Here is a 15,305-nt window from a genome sequence, read left to right as displayed (position 1 = left end):
CACTCATCCCAGGAAGACGAGGAACAAAGTCTCCGCTCCAGCAACGCAGGAGGCTGGACAGACGCGCATGGACCGCTGAGACCAGAAACCATTCTAATTCACAGGGCCACGTCTCTTAAATTAATTTTAATTTAGAAGCTAATTAACCAATCAGCTGCTTTACCCTCAGAAAATGAGTCTGTGGTGAGGGATGCATCTCCTTACCTAAAACGGTTGTTGACGCCGTGTTTTGTGTGCGAAGCTCAGCCGAGGCTACGAGGCTCCCGCGTTGTGAAATCAGGAGCACGCACGCAGGTTTTGGCAAGTTAAGACAAATGCAAAATCAAATCTTTTCTAGAAAACAGGACCGATACTTGGAAGCTGAAAACTTTGACACTTGAAAGGAAAAAAGGAGGAGGGAGAGGAATGCCTTACCCAAGCCTACAGCATTTTCCATCTTTCCTGACTATTAACTGATAAACATAACCCGCCTTGGCTGTTTCAGCTGAGAAATCAGACGGCAAGCGGCACCACTGCCAACAAGGACGTTGCGACTTTAGGGCTCCGTCAAGTGATCGGCAGGAAAATGCAGAGCGATGCTATTTAGCCCTCCGACAGCCACAGCCCCGCAGCCCTGCTTCGTCGGCTCGGCTCAGACCCCGTCGTTACGCTGAGTAAATGTTTCCACTCGTACTGCAATCTCGGTGAAATGCCCGGGCAGCGCGCAGCGGTTGCTGGCCGCAGCGGGGTTCACGTGGCAGGAGCAGAGAGGGAAATGCTGAAACCGGTGTTTTGACAGAAGATCATTTCACACTCAGGTGGGCAAAGCTGACAAACACTCGCAGCCTGCTCCTGTCAGGAGGCTGCGCGGCTTGGGTACTTCCAACGAAACATCACTGATCTCCTCCTTTCTCCCCGGTATACGCTGTGTTTTACATATGGCGACTTCACTGCACCGAGGAAGACAACGTCAGGCAGACGCGTGATGACACCAAACGCAGCCGCTTTGCCGGTTTCCAGCCCGCGGGTGCAGGAGCGGGAGCTGCCGAGGGCCTCAGGAAGCCGACAGCGACAGACGCCAGCCTGTTCACACCTCTGCAAAGGAGAGCCCTCCCGGCAGCCAGCACGCTCTCGCCGCTCCTCTTCTGGGGTTGTTTCCGTCTTCTCTTCCACCGCAGGGATGCTCAGGGCTCGAAGCCTTCAGCCTGTGAAGCTCCTGCAGCTCGGTGTTTTAATGCACGCGCTGGGCACGGGCACTGCCCAGACACGTTCGGCTCTCAGCTATTAAATAAGACGCAGCTCTCGCACACAGATTCACTCCCACCCCTCTGTGCTTTGCCAAGGAACAAAATGGTCTCCACATGTCCCCAGGGCTCTGTAAGCTCTCCCACAGATTTTGTCCAGCCGACCTAAACACCATTTCAGATCCGAGTCCTGACTCATCACATGGCTCTGCTGCTTGGGAGGCTCCACCACTCCCACCGCAGATGGCTCCGCTGCCCTCCGCCGAACCGCCCAGCACGGGGATGTCCCTTGTCCCGGCTATGAACCCACATTCTCCTCCGGCCACTGAGTCACTTGGGGAACACAACAGTCTGGGCTGAAGGAATCCTCTTCTGGAGCCCGTGTAAGCGCTGCCAGGGCCACAAACCCACTCGCAGGCAGACCCTGCTCAGCCTGACCACCGCACGTGCTCGCAGCAACCGCACGCAGGCCTTCTCCTGCTCCTCGTCCGCACTCTGGGGCCAGCAAGCAACAGAAACTGGTTTTGTCTTGTCCCCAGGCCTCGCTCGCAGGTAACAGGCTTCAAACCTTCCGGCTCCGCTGGCTGCTTGCCCAACACACCTCACAGGCATTTTGCAAAATTCAAAGGGGACTTGCTCCCAGACATCACCTCCACTGCACCGAGAAGGTCCCATCTGCAGTTTCTCTACATACACCCTTCACCTCTTCTAGATTAATTCGATTTTTTTTTTTTTTACAGTCCTCAATAATGCAAGGATGTTCAGAAACAATGTGCACACTCTGGGGAACCAGAGTAGCCACAGACAGCAAGCGCTTCTGTGTTTTCCCGGTGAGCAGCCAAAAGCCAAAAGTAATGCTTCTTCGCAGCCTGCCGTGGCCTTTCCCACTGGTGGAGAACCAGTCTCCTCAGGCTTTTGCCCTCAGTTTTGGTTTTTGATAGTCTTCTGATGGGTAAAAGTGTTCCAGGATCAATGCCGAGTTTGCTCCAATCCTACCGATTTTAAACAAATTGTCATTTTTCAAGCAAGCAGGGCCCAGGGAGACTTCAAGCAAGAGTTTGTTTTCCCCGGCAGAGGAACGTTGCCAGCACTGACAGACCCCAGCGCTCGCGCCCCAGCTCTCCCGGGTGCAAAGCGGGGCTGCACCCGCAGCCGCGGGCAGGCAGAGCCTGCAGCGCCCAGCCCAGCGTCCCCCAGCCCCATCCTGCCCGGCACGCCGCTGGCAGCTGCTGCTGAAGCAAGAATTCGAGCGGAGCTGTCTGGGTAATAAACGTGGGTAGACAAACCGGCAGAGAGCGACGGGAGAAAGAGGGAAATCAGGTAACCCCACCACACCCGAAACAGAACAAATATTTTACCCTACCAAAAAAAAAATAATAACCCAACCTCTTTTTTTCTTCCCTCTTCTCATCATCTAGGCTACCTTTCTTCTACAGCATCTCCCCTCAGCAGGATTTAACCATGCAGAGAGTAAAACTCATCAATCCTCCAGGTTTAACCTTGTCTCTGTTTCAATTCACCAGGGTAAGTGTGGATTTTAATACTTTCAGCCCCCTTAAGGCTACGCATAATGAACTTGGATTTTGGTTAAAAAAATATAAAATTTCTCTCCTCCACTCCCATATATTAAACATCAGACTTGAGCCACCGAGTTGAAACAGCCTACCCCACCGCAAGTCCCCCGGATGAAGGAAAGGTGACTTTAGCACAAAGAGCTGCTGGTCGTAGCAACGTGCTGAGGAACAACCTATGCGAGTAATTAACAGTACTTACACCTGAGGTAGGGAGTGTGGAAGAAGCAGGTCGATACAGGGGTCTTCCTCGAATTAAAATTTAACTTACCCTTTATTGCAACCTACAAAAGCAAGTAATGAGCACTAACATTTTTATTTCTTTTAAACTGTCATTTAGGCTGTAGAGGGGATAATTACCTATTTCCACTGTAGTAAGGTTTTATCACCCTTAGTGAGGCATTTTCTAATTTAATATTTTTACTATATTATCATAAAACCTGTTTCTGGAAAAAATGATCACGGACCACACAGCCATTTGCCATAAAACATGTGTGTGTAGGTACCTTGGCTTAATTATTTATGCATTTCTTCTGAGCCGACTCGGGAGGCAGCGGACGACGCAGGTGCTCGCCGCACCGGGAGCGCTGCGCCCAGGCACCCGCCCCTTCCCGGCTCCAGGGCCCGCTCCACAGGCACCTAAAGTTCGCAGAGCCCCTTCTTCCCACGTCCCAGCAGCCTGGGGATACGCGGGGGGGCGGTTTCCTCCGCTCCCCGTGCCACGGCGCAGCCAGAAGAATCCTGGCTTCGGTGCCATTTGTGGCACGGCGGGTTTCGTGGGCAGAGCGATGCAGGGATGCCCCGTGCCAGCCAGGCTGCGGGCCCCGGGCAGGGCATCCCGCGCCAGCCCCGCGCCAGCAGCTCGGCTGCCTTCCCACTCGCAGCTCAACACGTGCAGGGCCTTGGCACGGCCACGGCGTCGCTCCCGGCCGCGACGCGGGCTCTGCAGGCACAGCAGCCGGCTGCGCAGAGCAGAGGTGCCAAGGGCCGGCTCGCCCCGAGCCCGGGGTGCAGCCCCCGCTCCACGGCAGTGCAGAGATGCTGACCGGCTTCCCCACCACGCAAACTGGTGATCTCATGTCCACGGCAGTATTTAAAAAAATAAATAAAATTAACGGCTCCTTCAGACAGTGAGCTTTGTATGCTAATTTACCACCCTCCAAATCCCAGGTATTGCTACTACACACATTTTACAGGCAAAATCCTTGCAACAGAGAGCAAGGAAAGACACACAGAGGGCAGGAGTGGGCTGGGTGAACAGTAACAGCAACAGCACATCTGATAAATCTCCAAAGCATCAAAATACAAATCATAAAAACTGTTAACAGTTCTCCAGTAACCTACTTTGCCCATCTGCAGTAGCACTGTTCCACCAAGCATACAAAGGGGAAACCAAATACACACCTGCACATGGGAGGGGAGACCAGCTAATGCTGTACTATTTTGTGTAATTATAGTTATGTGACTTCTTTTTTTAAAATATAGTTCTCTAAACTAGCAGAAGAACAATATTAAGGGGGAAAATACAGTTTCTGGTGGTTTTTATTCTGAGTGCTATTAATATAGCGATACTGCACAAGTCACTGCTGTGCTGTTTTAATAAAAATACCCTCCAACAAATTTCTCTACCTTTTCCCATGTACCTTTTACTTCTCTTCTTCTTCTTCAAAAAAAAAAAGATAATTTAGAATATGCCCCAAGCAGTACTGAAATAACTATACCTACCCCATTCCTACTGACATCCTCCATTGGGAACAATGAATTTTTAATTCACCAAAACTGGAAAAGATAGAGCATGAACACCCACGAAGAAAGGGAGGATGAAAAACACACACCTCCTGATGAAACCCGAAGCTGGCTGTGGAACGGATGGCTGGCCATTTTCTTGGAAAACTTTCTGTCTGTATCCTAAGAAACCTTTTGCCCAGCAGTGTGAAATTCAGATTACTAGGTGCCCAGCAAGCAGAGCAGGTACCCAGGAAGATAAAACAAGTTGATGCCCTTTATTTCTCAATTCCTAGTCAAAGCTATTGCCCTAAAGCAGCGCGTGGGGCGTGGGATTTGGCTCTGCATCCGCACACCTTCCAAAGCGCGCTCCCCACTCGGGTATTTCTACAGCGACAAAGCCACGCTACGGTCGACGACGCGGAGCGGAACAACCAGCCGCAGTCATCACAGCGGAATTAAAACGCGCATGCCTCTTCAAGCGTGGGGTCTGAAGCGCAGAGCGGGCGGCGTGGGCGGCGTGGGCAGCGTGGGCAGGCCCACGAGATGGCACTCTCTCACTCGCTTCCACCGCGGCCCAAAACCGGAGCGCGCAGCTCCGGCTATAAATTACGCAGCCAGACGGCTCTCATCACCGCGCCCGGCGCTTGAAGGAGATTCTGAAAGGTCTGCTGCAATTCCCTCTCGCTCAGGCAGGTCAGGATTGGGTCCTTCAAGTCTGTGCAAATGCTTTTAGCCCCACGGCTTTAAATTATGAAAGGTGACATGTGACCTCTGGTTTGTCTCATGAGACCAGGCACAAGATTTATAAATATTTCAGAAAGCTGGTTCTTGCCCGAAACAAAGGGACTCTGGGCATTTTGCGAGGCTGGATCTGGGGATGGGGAGCGGGAGGACAGCAGAGGGACACAGAAGGGCTGCTGCTCAAGGTGCTGCCCCAGGCTTAGCCAGACCCGGGGTTCACACCTGCCACCTCTGTCACCAATTCTGAACATTTCCCCCTTACACCAGCGTGCAGCCACCTGTGTATTCACCAGCCTTGAGCTCAGGACAGCATTAATGGGAGCAGAGATGGAACCCTCTCTCCTCCTGACTTTGGTCCCAATAGCATTCACATTTTTGTAGGAGCTTTTACAGCACGAAGCATAAAAGATGTGGACAAGTGGCTGGAGAAGCAGCAAAACACAGGGCGGTTCAGAAACCTCCAGCTTGCTCTGCCGGCATGCTTTCCAGAAGCTTTAATTTCCCCATGAAATCCATAAAATGATGCTTTCTCTGTCTCTGTTTTCAAACAGGTATTTGAGCAGTGCAGCCACTGTAATGCTGGATGCGAAGCGCCCCGCGCAGATGTGCACACAGGCGCACGGAGGGGACCATTCTTTGTGTACCTTAACATCCCATATTGCTAGGATGATTTCCCTCTTTCACAGCTTGCCTGTTTTATAACAGATTTGATTCAGGAGAAGACAAATTGTCTCACAAAGGAAGGACGACAAATCATCTTGCAGCTCTTAACAGGTTATTTTTTTCCCCCTTTAAAAAGGAAATTTCCATAACAGAGGCGTCTGTCTTCTTACTAGGGATGTCAAACATCAAATGTTGGGACACGATGATTTCAGCCCATTGGCACTAACCAGGGTCACGTACACCACTCCAGTACCACCAGCTTCACAACATACAAAAACTGCTTGTTCAAATACCAGCCCTTCTAACTACTACTGTTAAAAGCAATACGGAATGCTTAACTGCATCTGCATGAGATGCCCTCTAAGGCCAAGTCAAAGGTTAGGGGGATATAATCCACCAAACAAAACGACACACAAAGGGCAGAATGATGCTAAAGCCACGGTGCCTCGGGACCAACAGCCAAGCCAAGAAGGTTTAGTTTCACAGGAGCACACGTGGTTTTTCCTCGGATCCCAGTAGAGCTCAGGTCTACGGCTCCCGCCCAGGTTCCCGAACGGGCCGGCTCAGGGTGTGCAGCAGGCTACACATCACCTCCCCAAGAGAGTCCACACAGCTCCCTGCAGGACCCAAGAGCGTCCCTGCCACCCCTGGGGGCTATTTCCAAGGCCCCAGAGCCCCGGCGGGCAGCTTCTCCTCCACCCGCAGCCTCATGCCAGAAACGCCCGTTCTCCCTAAAACGTCAGAGCGCTGCACTCCACGAGAGATCGCCCTCCCTTTGTTCCCCCAAACAAAGCCAACACAAAGCAGTACAACCTCTCTTCCAGGCTGTCTCTAGACAAACTTCGAACACTTTTTCTCACACCGACACAGTCACCCGAGGTTTGTGCCACGCAGCACGGAAGCCGCTGTTCAGTTGTGCCAGAAAGAAGGGCTTTGCCTCCTTTCAGGGACTTCTGTCGTGGTGAACGCACTGGATTGACAATCGCAGAGCCCAAATTCCTCCGTTAATCTAGTCTCATGGTGTTTTAATATCCAAAGTACAAAGTGAGCCAAGTTAAAGGCTGGTATCTCACCAACTTTTAAATTATTATTTTTTTAATATTAAACTCGCATGTCATATAAATAAATTAATCTTTTAATACCAGGATTTCCTACTACGTACGCCCCTCTGCTTGCAGCAAGACACACTGTGACAAAGCAACCGCACTAAGTCCAAGAGTGAGAATGCTGACTGGGAAAACACGCGATGCCCTGGCTGAATCCAAGGGAAACGCTCTAATCCAGACCCCACTAGCAGCTGGATAATCTTTGTCCTAATTCAGCTTCCCAGCAGGCACTGGTCTGCTTGTGCAAGAACAAGAGTGGGCTGGATGCTCTTCTACCAAGCATGACCTGAGGCAAATGGGACTGTGGGGTCATGGGCTTAATTTCTTGCACTTGGTGGTGGGATTCCAGGCAGTGATTCCTGCTCTGAGCCCAGCTCTGCTGCCTGGCAAGGCTGCACGTCCAAAGTCAAATGCAAAATGTACCACCACAGGTGTGGAGAGACTGTACATATACGGATGTACGTGTATGCAGGCCCCTACACTAGAGCAGGGTGCGCTGGAACTTGACCATATGCTTTAAAAAAGAAAAAAAAAGTAGAGGAACTGCGCCGTGACCAGCCCTACAACGCATGGGCGGTACACAGGAGCAGGAAGAATGGAGCCACAACGCGGACACGCAGCCCCAGCTTGAAGCCCCAGTTGCCCGGGGTTGCTACAAACCAGGGACATGACAGTAAGGTAACATGACCACAGGCAAACAGGTTATCTGGCTAAACTAACACCATCAGCTGGTGGTGTGCGATCCATACTGCCCAAAGGCAGGGACCAGTTAGTCACTAACTGGTGACAATCACAACATTGTGAGGTCTGAGAAGAGCAGGGGAAATTGCCCCAGATCCTGGAAAGGATTCTGTGCCTCATGTTGTGGCTGGAACTGCATCTTCTTCCCTCGAATCTGGCTTCTAACAGATGCAAAGTCTTCCTCCATAGTGAAGAACTATTAGCCGAGGTAAAAAGCAACCTATCTAAAAGTCAATATATTCTCCCCCACCTTTACGCGGTTGCAACTCCCTCTTTTGAGTTTCAGCTTGCACTTGAGAACATGTCTCTTTTGTCCTGGCTGACTTTACTGCAGAAAAGCCTCCTTTTGCCTCCTGTTTCTGCACTGGGTGCCATCTTTAATGATGATGTATGGGTGTCCTTTTCCTCAGCAGCGCTGTGGGGAGGGGGTCAAACATGTGACACCGCCAGCATGTGTATCAACAGCAAATTATAAACCGTGTCAATCCAAGTTAATGCAAAGCTGTAATCCTCTTCAACAAGAGATCAAATCAGTGCCATGAGTTATGTTCATTCTGTAATCTGATAAGAAATAGAGTGAGCCTCTAATAAAAGAGTAATGAGAGCCCTTAATGATGCTGTTAAAAGGTAGCGCCAGTTAAAATATTGCTGTTGTTCCAGCTGATTAGATCACTGTTGCATATTTGCACAATCTTGTTTTACCTGTCAGAATAACCTGAGTTGTCTTGGGAGATAAAGGTGCTTGGACCAAACATCTGTGTCCTTAAAGAACGTGTCTCCTGCAAGTTACTGTCCTCCAGAGGTGAAATAATGATGTTCATCAAACTTGGCAGTAATTTGATATTATACCTTTTTTAAAGTGTCTGTGTTTAGTCTCTGTTCCACACGCACACGTACAGTGCAGAGATCTGAAGATCCATATATCAAAGCTGACAGAGAGATATAAAAAAATCAAAGTCCACACACAGCTCTTCCCAGGAACACAGACTTTACCTGACCTTGCCACACCTAGGCTGTTTACAGGATCCACTCGTGCAGATACAGCAACCCTGCACATACTGGAAATGTGCTTACTCGTCTATGGACCCGCAGGCCTTCAGTGGGAATCTCTAGCCTCAGTTTGCCCATACAGAAATATAACTACCTAGCACAGGAGCTTTCTGGGAGTGCACAGATGTCTGATCTCCTAAAACCATGAGGCTGTTCAGAGCTCCACCAGCTGAAGGTGACTGCACAGAGGATCTGGGTTCAGCTCCAGTTCCAGCCCAGACCTGCTGTGTCACCTTTGGCAAGTCACTGCGACTCCCGAGTCACGGATTTTTGGACCCGAATGCCTTTGGAGATATGGGCTATCATTTCCCTGTGCCTCATTTCCCAAAGTGTAAACCACAGAAGACTGGCATCTTCCCAACTCTGTTGCACACGGTGGTACTGAAGGATGATTCTATTAAAGGCTGCACTACGCTAGATACTGGAGCAACGGTCTCAGTGAAGTACCCTAGGTCACGAAGATGGGAAAAGCGTATTTCAAGGGAAGTCCAAGAAGTGGCACCCACATGATGCCACCCTCAAACCCAGGTGAAATCACAACCAGAGAGAGATCAGCCTTGTTCAAATCCTGGGTAATTGCTGCCCAAGACAGCTACCCTCTCTCCTGGACAGCCACCACAGCGCAATTACATTCAAGCTTCTGCCTTCAGGTTCCTTGTCTTAGGGCAGGCCCATTTACATAGCAATGACCTTGGACCGATCAGAAAAACCTTGGCCCAAGAGTACTATAAATGTATCTAAGTCTATAAACATATACCCCAAGACAACCATAAAAATCACTTTCCAGTGTATGTTTTAAAATACTACCAAAGAGGGGTTAAAACAGAGGAGGGCTCCAGGCCACCAGTGTCCCACACATTACAACATAATATATGTGAGCACAAGGTTAAACAGCCATGCCCATGCGTAGGGTGCATGAAAAACTGGCAAGTGGAAGATTAATTGCCTGCACGAACGCTATTATTCCATCCAGCAGCAAGAAGAAGAAAGAAAGTGGCAGTGATGTTGACAAAGGCAGTTATTATACTTGCATGTTTCTTTTCTCAAATTCAGGCTGTAAAACAGTTCTGGAGTGACTGTTCATCCCCTCCCCAAGCAGCACTCGGGCTGTTTCTCCTCACACGCGTTTGCTCTTTGTTTCCCCAGCCCGCAGCAGTGCAAGCGATAAACTTGACGTGCCAGATCCCTAGAAGTCCTGGGTGTCCCACAGCCGTGACACCACCGCACAGCGACCTCCAGGTGAGTGCCAGCAGTTCATCACACTACTTTAAGGTGTCTCTGCACAGCCAGAGTAGTGTAAAATGGCCTAAATGCACAGGAGAATCAGGCCCCAAATGTATTCCTAGGCTGCATTAGCTAATTAAATACACAGAAAACAGCAAGGTATTACAGTGTTACACAGACTCGTGCCCTCAAAAGCACTTACAGCACTCAAAGTCACAGATAACTCCCCTCTGCTGCTGCCCCAGCTACGAAGGGCTTGTGCAGTTCATCACGGGGAGTGAGGACGTGGTACAGCCGAAGCAGAACCAGAATTACACCACCACCTGCACGCCCCGGGTTCTACGCCATCCCCCCAAGGCTTCTGCCCATCCACATCTGCACATACGTATTTATTTACTGGCATTTTCCAGGTATCTACCTGCCACTGTAGCCACTGGTAGAAATTCAGGAGAATGTTCTGCCAGCTCTGGTTCTACAACCCCTTTTTATACACAGCTCACTGACACTTTACAATTTCTCACACTACAACGCAGAGCGCCTCATTGTTCAGATGTGTATTTATTTTGGGGTCATGCCTTTTAAGTGCCTGACCAGGAAAAAAAAAAAAAAAAGGCTCAGAGCATGATCACATCACTGTGAAGTGTATACTTGCATTTTCAATCTAGTAATTCACACTTGCAAACAATAAAATTACCTTCTTCTGTCACAAAGGAAAGCTGTTATCATTGCTGCTTCCCTCTCATGCGTACAGGCCTGGTCCTTTCTTGTAAATTCACCTGCAGTTTAAAGCAGCTGCTGAATTCTTCTGGCCTTGTCCGGTACGGCTGTGTGCTGCTACAGAGGTATTATGGCCCATGGCAAGTGCAGGGGCATTTTAAACAGAGATGTGAAGTGACCCCTAGAGAGTGGCTATGATTTAAAAAAAAAAAAAATGACTGATAGCAGCAGATATCTTCATTTTGGGAGAGCTGAACCAAAACACCTACAGAGGTCTGATTTTCAGACACCGGCCACTCCAGTGTTTTGAATATGTTTTATGTCTGGATGCAAACAGAAATGGTGTAAATTAAGGAGCAGAGGAAGGAAGCTAAGCTAAGCAGCGGCCAGGTTTTCAGTGTGCAAAGCACGAATGCCCACCCAAATGTCGAAGGGCTGCTGCAAAGAGGAAGCAAGAATCTGTTCCTAAAGCCCACACTGAACAGGACAAGAAATAACAGGGCTAAATTACAGCAGAGAGAAATTTAAACTCAACATTAGGACTAAACAACGCCAAAGCACATCCCGTGGGGAGGAAGGTGCAGAGAAACTGTTTCAGGAGGACTGCACTGCTGCAATGGGCAAAGGTAAGACATATTCTTTGCATTACAGGCAACCAGCAGGCATTCCGGCAAACAGTGAGGAAAGCTTAAGGCTTCTGTTTGTCTATCTGTCTCCTGTCTGAAAGAAAAGCTCTCCTATGTATGTGAAAAAATGAAATGCTACTACTACTATTACTGAACCACTGTTTTTCACAGGCACTTCCCAACAGCAGACCTCTGTTGCACAGAAGGGGAATCAGAGTCACAGCAACACAGAGCGCCCTGCTCAAGGTCATCCACGAAGCCACCGGCAGAACGAGGAACAAGACCTGCCCAGCCTGATTCGGCACTGCCCCATCCACGTCCAGGGTTTGCCTGAAAGCCTGATCTTGGCCGCATGGGATACAGCTGCCCACATGGCATGACCCTCAGGCACGCTCGCTGGTGTGCAAACGCATCAACCAGAGTCTCACTCTAGACGGCTAAACCAACATCAGGAGATAAGTGACTAAAGCGCCATTAACAGAAAGCATGGCGGGCCTCCAAAGTGACTAATAAACTTAATGTAAGAAATAAGTTCCCGCAGTCAGATAATCAGCAGCAGCAGCTGCTGCCACACTGCTGCCACCAAAGAATCCGTAAAACATGCAAGCGATGTAATAACCCGCTCAATGTGGAGAGAACCCCCAGGAGACATTTTCAGTAAACCAAATGTCAAACACTCTGTCCCCTACCACAATGACAACCATCTCGACCCAGCATAACGTAGATAGCATCCTATTAGCTGTAACAGCTTCTGAGGGTCAGCCAGACCCTGTGCAGTCTGTGGTGGACTCACGGTGTCTCCCGAGAAGCAACGGGAGAAGGGTTATGAAGATGGCAGCCAGATGAAGCGGAGCGGAGGCCCAGGAAGGCTATTGCGCAGATCGACTCCCTGCCCCAGCCGTTTCGACGCACTGCACTCTCGCACTGACTTGCTGGAGGATTTCGGCTTACAGAATGCATTTTCCATGCAACTTTTGGAACACAAGTGAGTGTGGTGGGCTGTGAAGGAGGAGGCAATGTCATCTCCGGGGACAGCAAACACACTGTAACTCCTAGATCACTGGGATCAGGATCACTATTTTTTTCCACCTTCCTCCCCTTCACGCATAGCCCAGGCGAGCTGAGCTTGCTTTCATTCTGGGGACAGAGCCGGAGTCTATATGCCTGCCTAACCTGTAGGACAGTGCAGAAGGTATTCTACACAAAAAATGACAGACTCTAACCTCATTCAAAATTCTCAACGCATAACTAGTAACCAGTCAACTGGACATAATACTAAGACAGAGAAATACTAGAGTCATGCGTATTATTAATGCATGTGGTGTGAACTGGTTTTTCCTAAACACACACGTCACCTGCTGATTACCCTCAGACAAAAAGCTGTGGGGAACGAGCAGCACACCCCAGAACCATTTCTGCAGGACGGTACGACTTTGCTAGGAACGTGTATCTCTCCTGCCCCATGTGTGATTTGGGGCTATCCCAAACAGCACAGGCACCAGTTCCATACAGGTAAGGAGCTCCTTGACAGCTGGGAAGCACCGGTAGCTGCCAGCTCAGGCCCTGCATATCAGAAACAAAAATGCACTTGATTTATTTGGCAGATAAACAAAAGTGTCCATGTCTAATCTCACAGTGCCCAAGCCACTTCTGTCCTTCTCTTCCCGTGATCCAGGTAAGGGGGTGGAAGAACTGACCACCTCATATGGATGGAGGCATAGCTTTCGCCCTGCACTTCCGGCACATTTCTTTTTGTGGTGAGAGGACCTAGACAATATTCAGAAATCAGAGCAGTTTCCTCACTTGAGAAGAAAAGAAAAAAAGAGTGAAGAAACCATGAGAAAGATGCGTGATGAAACAGCACAGGTCTTGTTATGGACACAAAATGCCTTAATGCCAGCTTATTGGAGAGCTCTCATCCAGAAGTCTGCGCAGTACCCTGAAAGGCAACAGTCTAAGAACAGCAGGTATTTGGTTTCCATTTTGCAAACAGACAAATGACATCGCTCTCTCTCACAAAGCACAAACATGTTCCACAACCCAGGGGAAAGATGTTTCTCAAGCCTTCTACATCCATTCACTGGAAAAATTATTCCACCTCCTGCCCACAAAAAGCTCAGCATTTCCAGATTTAGTTTAACAACATAATACTTAATAAATATGTAACTGAAATGTGGGTGTATATGTAGTAAAACTATCTAGTAGCTATGGACAAAACTTCATTGATGTTTTCTTTACTAATGAGCACACTAAAACATTATAGTCTTCCAATAAAATTCTTCACTCTTTAAATAGACATAAACACAAGCAACATTTAGGTCTTGAATGAATCTTGACTGAACTATTCCAGTTATTAACTGGCCCAAGAAAGTGCACACTAAACAGAATTTAAAACAGTTGTCATTTCTGTTCAAAGCCACGTTCTTTGTAAGTTTCGATTACACCTGAAGACATCAGATAACTCAGTTCTCTATTTCCAAAATAATTCCATAAAACTAGAAGATTTCAAAACTGGAGGAGTTTTAAAGCAGGAATCAAAATGTAGGTACCAAGATTTATGAAAATTTCTTGTCTGGTGTCACAGTAATTACAGAGCGAAAGCTCAGCCAGACTGCCTGGACAGATGTGACCAAGACACCCAGGCTATGATGCCAGTGACAAATGGTTAACTGATAAGAAGAAATGGAGGGGGCGACAGACTGAAGAACAGGTCAATATCACGCTGTCATGAAGCCATTTGAGAAACATAATTAATCTATTACTCACCTGGCATCATCATTCATTGTACAGTGGTCAATAGGTGCCATGAAGCTCACCAGCTTGCTATGGACATGATACCTGAATAGCGCAGGAAACAAGCAGGCAGCACGTTAGTAACTATTAATGAGAAGGAAATGGTGCTGCTTGAACACAAACATTAGCAGTCCCTGAAATGCAAAGCACTGGCTTTCCTGGTGGCTGATATCTAATGAGTCACTAGTTGTAGCTGGCAATTCCCCCTCCCTTCCCTCCTCCTCCTGTCTTATAACACGGACAGAAGAATAATCAGATGATACAATGAACTGAATAGCAAGCAAATCCTTTGTTATCACAGCTAGAAAGAGCACATACAGCTTCCACTAATTGTGTGCGAGTACCTAATCAGACTCTGCAACAGACAACCCTGGACAGTCAGAGACAGAGAAACAAGAACTCGTTTCCAGCCTTCGGTTCAGCTGGTGTCTTAATCACCTTCTGGAATTTGTGCCCAAAGAGCCCACTGCAGGCTGCAGAAGCATCAGACCTTCTCAAGCATCCATCTGCTATCACTTTTTCCTTGCTCTGTGGTATCTAGGGCTGTACAGGATAGCAAAATCCCACTCTGCTAGCCATACCCATAGTTGGAAAGTCTCACCCTGAATAATTAAAGACCTGTGCAGAGGAGAGATGGCTCATGTCCAAGGTGATGCAGTGCTGCATCTCACAGCTTCTGATCCACCAAAATATTTCTGCACGCTGTACTGCACCTCCAGATATGGGATCCCCTTCCCGCTTTCCACACTGGGCTAGAAACCTGCAGTAGCTTTTCGAGACTTACACTCAAGGACTTGACATACAAAATTTATCTAGAGTACTGAAAAACCCTGAATGAAAGGTGGCTTTAAACCCTAGTGTCTAAGGGCAGGGGATTCCAAACCGATGGCTTTTGGTGTACACTACCATGCTCCCTACCCAAGTCTGAAATGTTTTATCCAAGCTGCTGCTATTTTTAGAGCTTGACAAATAGCAGGCAAAAGGATTCACAAGCATTTGCCCAGAATCACCTTTCCACTCTGTCACCTCTGCACTCCCTTTTGTTTGCCTACGCAGGAACATTCCCTCAAGGGGATTTTTAGCTCACAAGACTATTTCAGAATGGCTCCTCAGGCACAGCAC

General features: G+C 48.6%; 1 protein-coding gene across 2 annotated transcripts in view; it reads right to left on the bottom strand.

The window, feature by feature from the left end:
• AATF (apoptosis antagonizing transcription factor) overlaps nucleotides 1–15,305 on the bottom strand; it is a 56,265-nt gene that overhangs the window by 2,334 nt on the left and 38,626 nt on the right. Inside the window, exons 11-12 of one of the 2 annotated variants that reach the window (XM_075439953.1) lie at nucleotides 14,157–14,228; nucleotides 11,892–13,157 (exon numbers count right to left, since the gene is read on the bottom strand). In XM_075439953.1, coding sequence (XP_075296068.1) covers nucleotides 12,947–13,157; nucleotides 14,157–14,228 — 283 coding nt within the window. In that variant the 3' untranslated portion in view covers nucleotides 11,892–12,946. Of the gene's footprint in view, nucleotides 1–11,891; nucleotides 13,158–14,156; nucleotides 14,229–15,305 lie in introns of those variants that run through there. The other variant, XM_075439954.1, reaches the window with a different exon arrangement.

Source organism: Opisthocomus hoazin, chromosome 20 (assembly GCF_030867145.1).
Source record: "Opisthocomus hoazin isolate bOpiHoa1 chromosome 20, bOpiHoa1.hap1, whole genome shotgun sequence".
Taxonomy (NCBI): Eukaryota; Metazoa; Chordata; class Aves; order Opisthocomiformes; family Opisthocomidae; genus Opisthocomus; species Opisthocomus hoazin.
The sequence above is the reverse complement of the archived record's forward strand: the minus strand, read 5'-3'. Positions and strand labels throughout refer to the sequence as shown.